This window comes from Schistocerca nitens, chromosome 4 (assembly GCF_023898315.1).
Source record: "Schistocerca nitens isolate TAMUIC-IGC-003100 chromosome 4, iqSchNite1.1, whole genome shotgun sequence".
NCBI lineage: Eukaryota > Metazoa > Arthropoda > Insecta > Orthoptera > Acrididae > Schistocerca > Schistocerca nitens.
Genome location: NC_064617.1, coordinates 317,873,174 through 317,885,409, shown reverse-complemented (window position 1 = coordinate 317,885,409; position 12,236 = coordinate 317,873,174). Strand labels below are relative to the sequence as shown.

Here is a 12,236-nt window from a genome sequence, read left to right as displayed (position 1 = left end):
CGATACTTCGAGTGTCACAATCGTTACTCCACTCTCCTATTTCGTCAGCGAAATATTCGGAAGGAATGACTGGTGGAAAGTCTACGTATGATCTCTGATTCGTCGTCTTTTGTGTGGGAGGAAATAATGTGTTCCCCAACTCCACTTGGAGCTTACATTCTCGGAATTTTACATGTAGCCCTTTCCACGTTGCACAACGCCTCTCTTGCAGGATCAGTACAGGAGTTTGATGACCACCTCTTTCGCGCTCTCACGCCTGCTAAACGAACTAGTGACAAAACGTGTCGTTAATGCCAACTAGTGAGAATGCCGGATTGAGGGTCAGTTCCTTTCCTGTGCTAACCTCTTCATCTCAGAGTAGCACTTGCAACCTACGTCCTCAATTATTTGCTTGACGTATTCCAATCTCTGTCTTCCTCTACAGTTTTTGCCCTGTACAGCTCCCTCTAGTACCATGGAAGTCACTCCCTCATGTCTTAGCAGATGTCCTATCATCCTGTCCCTTCTCCTTATCAGTGTTTTCCACATATTCCTTTCCTCTCCGACTCTGCATAGAACCTCCTCATTCCTTACCTTATCAGTCCACCTAATTTTCAACATTCGTCTATAGCACCACATCTCAAATGCTTCGATTCTCTTCTGTTCCGGTTTTCCCACAGTCCATGTTTCACTACCATACAATGCCGTACTCCAGACGTACATCCTCAGAAATTTCTTCCGCAAATTAAGGCCGATATTTGATATTAGTAGACTTCTCTTGGCCAGGAATGTCCTTTTTACCATTGCTAGCCTGCTTTAGATGTCCTCCTTACTCCATCCGTCATTGGTTATTTTACTGCCTAGGTAGCAGAATTCCTTAACTTCATTGACTTCGTGACCATCAATCCTTATGTTAAGTTTCTCGCTGTTCTCATTTCTGCTACTTCTCATTACCTTCGTCTTTCTCCGATTTACTCTCAAACCATACTGTGTACTCATTAGACTATTTATTCCATTCAGCAGATCATTTAATTCTTCTTCACTTTCTCTCAGGATAGCAATGTCATCAGCGAATCGTATCATTGATATCCTTTCACCTTATATTTTAATTCCACTCCTGAACCTTTCTTTTATTTCCATCATTGCTTCCTCGATGTACAGATTGAAGAGTAGGGGCGAAAGGCTACAGCCTTGTCTTACACCCTTCTTAATACGAGCACTTCGTTCTTGACCGTCCACTCTTATTATTCCCTCTTGGTTGTTGTACATATTGTATATGACCCGTCTCTCCCTATAGCTTACCCCTACTTTTTTCAGAATCTCTAACAGCTTGCACCATTTTATATTGTCGAACGCTTTTTTCCAGGTCGACAAATCCTATGAAAGTGTCTTGATTTTTCTTTAGCCTTGCTTCCTTTAGTAGCCGTAACGTCAGAATTGCCTCTCTCGTACCTTTACTTTTCCTAAAGCCCAACTGATCGTCGCCTAGCGCATTCTCAATTTTCTTTTCCATTCTTCTGTATATTATTCTTGTAAGCAGCTTCGATGCATGAGCTGTTAAGCTGATTGTGCGATAATTCTCACACTTGTCAGCTCTTGCCGTCTTCGGAATTGTGTGGATGATGCTTTTCCGAAAGTCAGATCGTATGTCGCCGGACTCATATTCTACACACCAACGTGAATAGTCGTTTTGTTGCCACTTCCCCCAATGATTTTAGAAATTCTGATGGAATGTTATCCATCCCTTCTGCCTTATTTGACCGTAAGTCCTCCAAAGCTCTTTTAAATTCCGATTCTAATACTGGAGCCCCTATCTCTTCTAAATCGACTCCTGTTTCTTCTTCTATCACATCAGACAAATCTTCACCCTCCTAGAGGCTTTCTATGTATTCTTTCCACCTATCTGCTCTCTCCTCTGCATTTAACAGTGGAATTCCCGTTGCACACTTAATGTTACCACCGTTGCTTTTAATGTTACCAAAGGTTGTTTTGACTTTCCTGTATGCTGAGCCTGTCCTTCCGACAATCATATCTTTTTCGATGTCTTCACATTCTTCCTGCAGCCATTTCGTCTTAGCTTCCCTGCACTTCCTATTTATTTCATTCCTCAGCGACTTGTATTTCTGTATTCCTGATTTTCCCGGAACATGTTTGTACTCCCTCCTTTCATCAATCAACTGAAGTATTTCTTCTGTTACCCACGGTTTCTTCGCTGCTACCTTCTTTGTACATATGTTTTCCTTCCCAACTTCTGTGATGGCCCTTTTTAGAGATGTCCATTCCTATTCAACTGTACTGCCTACTGCGCTATTCCTTATTGCTGTATCTATAGCGTTAGAGAACTTCAAACGTATCTCGTCATTCCTTAGTACTTCCGTATCCCACTTCTTTGCGTATGGATTCTTCCTGACTAATGTCTTGAACTTCAGCCTACTCTTCATCACTACTATATTGTGATCTGAGTCTATATCTGCTCCTGGGTACGCCTTACAGTCCAGTATCTGATTTAGGAATCTCTGTCTGACCATGATGTAATCTAATTGAAATCTTCCCGTATCTCCCGGCCTTTTCCAAGTGTACCTCCTCCTCTTGTGATTCTTGAACAGGGTATTCGCTATTACTAGCTGAAACTTGTTACAGAACTCAATTAGTCTTTCTCCTCTTTCATTCCTTGTCCCAAGCCCATATTCTCCTGTAACCTTTTCTTCTACTCATTCCAGTCGCCCATGACTATTATATTTTCGTCCCCCTTTACATACTGCATTACCCTTTCAATATCGTCATACACTTTCTCTATCTGTTCATCTTCAGCTTGCGACGTCGGAATGTATACCTGAACTATCGTTGTCGGTGTTGGTCTGCTGTCGATTCTGATTAGAACAACCCGGTCACTGAACTGTTCACAGTAACACACCCTCTGCCCTACCTTCCTATTCATAACGAATCCTACACCTGTTATACCATTTTCTGCTGCTGTTGATATTACCCGATACTCATCTGACCAGAAATCCTTGTCTTCCTTCCACTTCACTTCACTGACACCTACTGTATCTAGATTGAGCCTTTGCATTTCCCTTTTCAGATTTTCTAGTTTCCCTACCACGTTCAAGCTTCTGACATTCCACGCCCCGACTCGTAGAACGTTATCCTTTCGTTGATTATTCAATCTTTTTCTCATGGTAACCTCCCCCTTGGCAGTCCCCTCCCGGAATACGTGGAGCAAATGTTTGTAATAAATGATGACTAACTGAAACCCTCAGCTGCCTACAGGTGTTGTTGATATACCTCGATGTGGACAGCTGAAAATATGTGCCCCGACCGGGACTCGAACCCGGGATCTCCTGCTTACATGGCAGACGCTCTATCCATCTGAGCCACCGAGGACACAGATGAATAGCGCGACTGCAGGGACTTATCCCTTGCACGCTTCCCGTGAGACTCACATTCCCAACTGTCCACAATTCTACATATGTAATGTACCTTATAGACATTTGCCCATTCACTCATTACTCGCGCACGCTTTGGCGATTCCCGTAAGAGTTTGGGCAACCTGTGCGCATTCGCACAGACGAAGGTCAATGTCTGGGTAGCCTTTAACTATATATATGAAGACAGTAACTGTTCTCGAAAGAACAGAATACTGTTGATGACCGTGCAGCTTTTCCCTGGAATAAATGATGACTAACTGAAACAGCGTCTGCCATGTAAGCAGGAGATTCCGGGTTCGAGTCCCGGTCGGGGCACACATTTTCAGCTGTCCACATCGAGGTATATCAACAACACCTGTCGGCAGCTGAGGGTTTCAGTTAGTCATCATTTATTCCAGGGAAAAGCTGCACGGTCATCAACAGTATTTTGTTCTTTCGAGAACAGTTACTGTCTTCATATAAATGTTTGTAAGTTACCTTCTTCGTAGATGAATAATTTTTTCCTCGGTATTCGTCCAATGAATCTCAGTGTGGTGTGTCTGCCTTCCCTATTATTAGTTTAATGTGGTCGTTCCATTTTGGTTCGCTTCGAACGGATAATCCTAGACATTTTACGGTTGTTGCCGTTTCCAGTGACTGATCACCAGTTGTGTAAAGGGTCAATACTACATGTTTCGTCTATTTGTGACCAGTACGCTACATTATCTTCATTACCTTCATCAGTAACAGTGGGAGTAGTAGCAGTTGTTGTAGTAGTATTTTCGTTATTCGTGAATCACTTTTACAATGACAGGCATTCTATGGTATTAAAGATTAGGAACAGGAAACATAATACATATATACGGGCATTCGCTTTTTTTGCAGATGTAGGGTGACAAGAATAGGACAGTTGGACAGCCGCGGCCTTATAATAGAAGCGACCTTGGAATTTTCCTGTAGTTACTTATTCTGCAGGTGCTCATGCATTTCGCTACAATCTTTTGGCATTTCGTAGCTCCCGTACATGGAATTAAGTCCGCAAAAGGCTTCGCACAGGTTCTGACGTCATGCCTCATTCATTTAATCACAACGCACTCTTGCGGTATACCCCGGTGTTGCTTTTACGTCCTACAATTTCTCTCAGTCTCATATTCCTCTACCTTGTGTTTTGTTCTCTAGGCTACAGTGCGAATGCTTCACAGAATCTGAGGAGCAAGTAGCAACCACTGGCCGCCTGCCTGCTGGATGTCCTGGAGGAACAGGGCAAACTGCGTTTCACAAGGACCGTATTTGAGCAATATCTGTTAATTCTCGGTCTTAAAAATAAAAAAATAAAAAAATTAATGCTGCCAAATGGAATCCGGCCATATGTTTTGTTGTTGACGAAGGGACGGTAAAAAATCATTACAAGAATTACAGTCAGTTTTGCGGCGCAGAATGAACTGTTGCTCCTTCACCACCCTACAAAGACCGATATGAAAAAATTCAAGTACTGTGACTAGGTATATGATTCCCCAGAAGGAAATCGCTCTGAGAGATTTTTGGCAAAAAGGGTCCATTTCGGTAACCTGGCCGTTTCAATATTAGATTAGTCGGGCGCCAGTTACATTAATTCTCCACAGGAAGTTACGGTAAGTGGCCAGATTCTGTGACGCACAGATTGCCACTATCTTCGGCATGCTAGACAAGTCTGGGGTCGCTTGGAAATAATTCATATGAAGGTCACTGTACTTCCGTATTCGAAAAGAATCGAGGTCAAGGGTCATGGTGCAAAACCAGTTTCGAAGCAGATGTAATTGTTTAAACACTTGAAAATAAGGGGAAATTTTATTTATATCAACACGCAACTTGTTACTTGTACTATTAGCATCAGGCTGTGGTCTTTGGCAAAGCAGCTGTGATTCCCTATTGAGCAGACTGTCACAAAGAAAAGAAACATTGTAGTCAAGAAGCAAGGAATAATGTTAGCAACTGCGTTAAGCTCAAAGCAAAAATTTATTCGACCACACAGAGACGAAAACGTTAGATTTTTCCTGATGTCGTTATCAGCATACTCGTGATCGTGCATTACGAGCATTTCTGGAAAATATATACTCTATATTCTGTACAAAGCCTGGACGTTAATGCTTAATAGTTTCCGCTGTGTTAAAATAAATCGTTCATAATCAGTCAACAATGCTAAATAAACGCCGAATTTTCAAAACTAACACAGTTTTTATCTTAGAAATTTGTTTACATTGTATTTATTCCTTTTTAGGTTCAGTTACAATGAATTAATCCCTTTTCTTACTCTTTTTTGTTCTTATGTCACACTAAGGAACGAACTTCCGTCACCACGATAAGCGGCCAACATCGCAAGAATGGCATAACGTGAACAGCCATCTCTCGCGGAGCCTGTCGTTTCTAAACAGTTAACGGTGCAAGATGTTATTAATTGATAACATTATTAACAATGACTATTTGATATTTCTACTTTTCTGTAAGAGTAAACGTATAATTTTACACAACCATGCTCACCGGGTCATTTGCCGGAAAATATAATGTCGTTTAAGTGTTTAGCGTCTGAGATTATTTCTGAGAGAAGTACAGACGTGTGTCATTTATGAGCAGATAATCACATCTGCTTGTACCGCAGTTTTCTTTTTCTACCTAGCTCTGACCATCAGGACTGTGGGTTATTTTGCATGTTGGCACAGCAAGTCACAGTCTAACATCATCGCTTTATATTGCCCAGTACCAGATGTGGAAGCTGCGATAGAAACTCTTGCACACAAACGCAGAAGAATTTGTAAACAGTAGCTATTTTGGTGGACACTATCGAATACAATTATATAGCACACTCCAAGTTTTAGCTAACACACATTCCAAGTTGCAGCACAAAGACATTCCAGAAAATTGTTCAGGAGATAATAATTCCTCAAAACAGCATGACGTAACTTGGAATGATTCCCTGCGTGTCAGTAGTCCTTAATTCATTACAAAGTTGCAGTACAATTCTATTGTCAAAGCATTGGTATTTTCATGTCGTAATAGTGCAAACAACTTTTATATTTAAAAATCTGGAATAGTAAACGTTCTTCAGCTATTACCGGTTTCGGACTAAACACAGTCCATTTTTAGACCCATCCTTGCCGCTCCAGTTTAGCGACTGAGTAGCTTTCATCTGTCAAAGAAACCTAGTCCTGAACATGGGCTGATGTTAATATTTAAACGAACTCTACGCTCTCAGACTGCTGCCTAAAAAAAAAAAAAATTAAGGTAACTACCGCTCTGCTCGTGACGTTAAGTCGTGGTACACTAGGAGACTACTGCTTGTGGCCATTGTTAACAGAGAAAAAGCTGATATCTGCTGCGAGCTTGCGGTTGCCATCACAGGGAACGAGAGAAAGGTGTTTCTGCGCGTGCGCTGAATGTCTGCTCCGTGCTCGCCACTCGCCTGACGTCTTGATGTAAACACAGAATGTAGCACACGGAGGTTTGCACCTGTGCTACAGGATCAGCAATAATCAGTGGCTACCGCCCGTCTTAGCTCGGAAATTCTTCAGGTTGTGTTCGTCTATATCGTATCGTACTGCAGACAGCTTTATAACTGGGTGTTAAGACTGGAAGGGATCTTTCAGTGAAGTGATCGACTATAAATAACACTGTTGTATCATTTGCACATGTGCTCTGGGAAGTCATTTCTGTAGACAGAGAATAGGTATTCAGATAGTTATTCTCATCCTGAATACTTGCCGCAATCAGTGCTAATAACTTTCATTATTAGAGGAGCTCAGTCCACAAAAGCAAAGAAGAAATATGTAAAGTTATACATGTATTCAGAAAGCGAGCCTATGGTGTCATTTTAAAAATATTTTCGCTACTTTCTTGTCGGTACTGTATTTGACAAAGCCATATGAAGGTTTTCGAAAGACATAATTTCACGAACCACCTCTGTTTATAAATAAAAACTTACTAGTCGCGCCATGATTTGAAAGCCGTAGCATACCTTGTCTCCCGAAAACGCCCACAACAGGCACTATTGGTAATGTTGTCAGCATTCCAATAACCATAATCAATTCCTATCTTATCCCACCTTCCGCTTTATAAAAGCGCTGTTCTGCGTTGTGCATATCTGTGACAAATGGACTTAAAAGAGCTGCCTCACCAAGATAGTTAAAGCGTGAGCCACAGTTTAACTTATTCTCCGAACCACGGTGTAGCCAAGCATTTTTCATATACATTTCGTTGTCGGAGACGTAATAAATGATAAGACACGCGAAAAATCCAAAATGACATACACTCGTAAAGGTGAGTGAACAGATAAAAACAATCGCGTTACGCTTAAAAAATTATTTTCCTCAAAACAATTGCAAGACAGTATCTATTCACGATGCTTTTTTCATTTTAGGCTTCTGAGTATATAACAATTTTTTTTTATATTAGTCACTCGCTTGTTATCTTAGGCATATAACGAACATATGAATGTTTGGATGTAATTGTCACGTATTGCACTACTATCTTAGGAATATATTTCACGGTACTTTAAGTAGGCCTTGTCGAAGATCATGTCAGCGTGCCAAGTGCCAGGTTGTTAATCGCCTGGAAACAATCCACAATATTACTGTGTTCTCGTTTACTACAGTAATAACCGGGAGATAGTTCGTTTATTTAAATAAATTCTCTTGGAATAATGAAAAGGAAACCGGTACTGTTTTTGCGTCAACTAGATGGTTCATTTCCTCCACGTTTCGAGACAAAAGCTATTCAGACAATAAATTATTTGTGTTAGTCGTAATTTGTGGCAACTGACAGGAAGAGAATTGACTTTGCATTCATATTTAAGATCACGGAAGCTTTGCACAGTTAATATTCACGTCGTTACAGAATTCGATTGTGCACTCGTCGATATGAAAGAGTAACTGATGCTAAGAGTAATGTCTCCCACAAGCAGTTGATTGTTAAACAGCTTCCCTCTGTGAGGTGACCGCATTGTTTTCCCGAAGTGCGCACAAGGTGAATAAACATGATCTGAGATAGTAAACACAATGAAGGCCGGTCCTACGATCTACTCACAAGCTGTCTAGTGGTAAATTTACTTACGCGTTGCCTTGGATGTCTTGGTGCTCGGCGACGGTGAATCCGAACATGGAGCCGCGACTTCCGCGGAAGCGCACCATGTGTTCCGTGTCAACATTGAAGGCAGAAGAGTGTCCCACTAATACCAGTAAACACGTAAGAACTGACAGTAAGCGCAGCGAATTCGGTACAAGCAGTCGGCGTTGCCTTACAACGCAATAATTACTAGACGAACACATGGTTGACCAAAGGGGAAGAAAGGAGCACTTCACGTAGCGCACGGAGTTCTAAGGCGCATCACCAGTTCCGAGATGGGTTCTGCCGTCAGCAGAAGAACCGCCGTTAATAGCCGTCGCTGCCCGATGGGCGAGCAGTTGGTGATGCTCGCGAGAGCGGCCAAGTCGAACTAAGCGCCAACTGCTGCCTTCACTAGCGCCTTGCGATTCGCGCGTCATCTGTTGGCGGCTGCGCGAAGTACAATCCTTACGTGTGCCAACAGCAGCGCCGGTTCGCAGTAGTACATTTTTGTCTGTTCTCTTTCACGACACAGCAGTCTGACACTAGCGCTGAACCGCTATTGGGTTGGGTGCGTTCAAAGAATCTCTCTGCTTCGAACTCGGTCCTTCTTGCATCTGTTTGCCGTTGCTAGGAGTATAATATCTATGGCGTGAGCATTCAGGTGCAGAGAAGGAGTATTAGGTCCGCAACATCTCCTGCAGATTAACTCACGTGATTTTGGGACAGCTAGCCCATATATCGCTTCCGCGGTTTACAGACATCTTAACAATTTGGTACCAGGAACTGAAATTTGTCTACAAAACTGGAGTGCAATAGTGTTGTGCTTTTTCTCCACAGCTAAGATCCCACTTCATTTACCTTTCTTCAGTAACAGGATAAGAAGTGACAGCCATCAACACTTTTTTACGTTTTGTATTGCACTTATTCAAATTGTCGAATCTCTGTTGTCTTATGCAGAAATACTTACATACACACAAGGGTTTGTGAACCTGCATAAAATCGACGAACTTAATTAAGCTATCATGTATAAATTTTATCTGCTTATGAGCACAACACCTGTATGTATACATTGACTGGCAATTTACTCAAACGCACTAGCAAATATATCCACCACTTATCTTGTAAACAAATGACTATAAAATAGCAGAAATTACCTCTACAATACAAGACTGTCTCGATTTTTTTCAATATATAATGTGCCTCATATCAATATAACATTTACAATTAACATTCGTTGTACATAGCTATGAAAAATAACTGGTGCTCCTTTCACATGTTTCTCTTTCATCCGTAGCAACGACAATACTGCACCATAGCTGTCACTAAAACTCCAACGTGCAGAAACGTATATAAAACAAGCCGAAAGCGTGTAAAATTCAAGTTCCACTATTCCCACAAATCGTAGACAAGCAGCGTCGTCCAAAATCACGTGACTAGTCTGGTTTGATGTTGAGAACATGCACAGTAGACTATGCTCACTCCATAAATATACATACTCTATGGGTTGGAGGCATGATTTTTACGAACAACTGATAGCTTCAATTCATCCACACAGCCTATCCGTAGATTCTACAAGGGAGATGCCTCAAAAAAGAGTGAGCGTGTAAAAAAAATATTACCGTAAAATGTAGCCATGATTGCTGATTGCTGTCAGAAGTAATTTAACTTGTCGCGAAATTGAAGTAGACACTTTCTGTGAGTTAGAATGGGCAGAGGTCATTGATGGCAACCGGGATAAAATAATAATTGAATCTTTTTACCGACCTCCCAGTTCAGATGATACATTTGCTTCAGTTTGATTTCAAACACGTACCCGAATCATACGATAATAGTTGTTGGTGACTTTAATTTACCGTCGATATGTTACTTCCCCCATGAACCATGGACCTTGCCGTTGGTGGGGAGGCTTGCGTGCCTCAGCGATACAGATGGCCGTACCGTAGGTGCAACCACAACGGAGGGGTATCTGTTGAGAAGCCAGACAAACATGTGGTTCCTGAAGAGGGGCAGCAGCCTTTTCAGTAGTTGCAGGGGCAACAGTCTGGATGATTGACTGATCTGGCCTTGTAACATTAACCAAAACGGCCTTGCTGTGCTGGTACTGCGAACGGCTGAAAGCAAGGGGAAACTACAGCCGTAATTTTTCCCGAGGACATGCAGCTTTACTGTATGATTAAATGATGATGGCGTCCTCTTGGGTAAAATATTCCGGAGGTGAAATAGTCCCCCATTCGGATCTCCGGGCGGGGACTACTCAAGAGGACGTCGTTATCAGGAGAAAGAAAACTGGCATTCTACGGATCGGAGCGTGGAATGCCAGATCCCTTAATCGGACAGGTAGGTTAGAAAATTTAAAAAGGGAAATGGGTAGGTTAAAGTTAGATATAGTGGGAATTAGTGAAGTTCGGTGGCAGGAGGAACAAGACTTTTGGTCAGGTGATTACAGGGTTATAAATACAAAATCAAATAGGGGTAATGCAGGAGTAGGTTTAATAATGAATAAAAAAATAGGAGTGCGGGTTAGCTACTACAAACAGCATAGTGAACGCATTATTGTGGCCAAGATAGACACAAAGCCCATGCCTACTACAGTAGTACAAGTTTATATGCCAACTAGCTCTGCAGATGATGAAGAAATAGATGAAATGTATGACGAGATAAAAGAAATTATTCAGGTAGTGAAGGGAGACGAAAATTTAATAGTCATGGGTGACTGGAATTCATCAGTAGGAAAAGGGAGAGAAGGAAACATAGTAGGTGAATATGGATTGGGGGGAAGAAATGAAACAGGAAGCCGCCTTGTAGAATTTTGCACAGAGCATAACTTAATCATAGCTAACACTTGGTTCAAGAATCATAATAGAAGGTTGTATACCTGGAAGAATCCTGGAGATACTAATAGGTATCAGATAGATCATATAATGGTAAGACAGAGATTTAGGAACCAGGTTTTAAATTGTAAGACATTTCCAGGGGCAGATGTGGATTCTGACCACAATCTATTGGTTATGAACTGCAGATTGAAACTGAAGAAACTCCAAAAAGGTGGGAATTTAAGGAGATGGGATCTGGATAAACTGAAAGAACCAGAGGTTGTAGAGAGTTTCAGGGACAGCATAAGGGAACAATTGACAGGAATGGGGGAAAGAAATACAGTAGAAGAAGAATGGGTAGCTCTGAGGGATGCAGTAGTGAAGGCAGCAGAGGATCAAGTAGTTAAGAAGACGAGGGCTAATAGAAATCCTTGGGTAACAGAAGAAATATTGAATTTAATTGATGAAAGGAGAAAATATAAAAATGCAGTAAATGAAGCAGGCAAAAGGGAATACAAACGTCTCAAAAATGAGATCGACAGAAAGTGCAAAATGGCTAAGCAGGGATGGCTAGAGGACAAATGTAAGGATGTAGAGGCTTGTCTCACTAGGGGTAAGATAGATACTGCCTACAGGAAAATTAGAGAGACCTTTAGAGAGAAGAAAACCACTTGTATGAATATCAAGAGCTCAGATGGCAACCCAGTTCTAAGCAAAGAAGGGAAGGCAGAAAGGTGGAAGGAGTATATAGAGGGTTTATACAAGGGCGATGTACTTGAGGACAATATTATGGAAATGGAAGAGGATGTAGATGAAGATGAAATGGGAGATAAGATACTGCGTGAAGAGTTTGACAGAGCACTGAAACACCTGAGTCGAAACAAGGCCCCGGGAGTAGACAACATTCCATTAGAACTACTGATGGCCTTGGGAGAGCCAGTCATGACAAAACTCTACCATC

General features: G+C 41.7%; 1 protein-coding gene across 1 annotated transcript in view; it reads right to left on the bottom strand.

The window, feature by feature from the left end:
* The window catches only part of LOC126253554 (integrin alpha-PS2-like), a 392,425-nt gene extending 383,560 nt beyond the window's left edge, over positions 1 to 8,865 (bottom strand). The window contains exon 1 of the mRNA XM_049954962.1: positions 8,469 to 8,865. Within this exon, the coding sequence (XP_049810919.1) occupies positions 8,469 to 8,683 (215 nt within the window). The 5' untranslated portion in view covers positions 8,684 to 8,865. The remainder of the gene's footprint in view (positions 1 to 8,468) is intronic.
* Between the last annotated feature and the right edge of the window lie 3,371 nt (positions 8,866 to 12,236).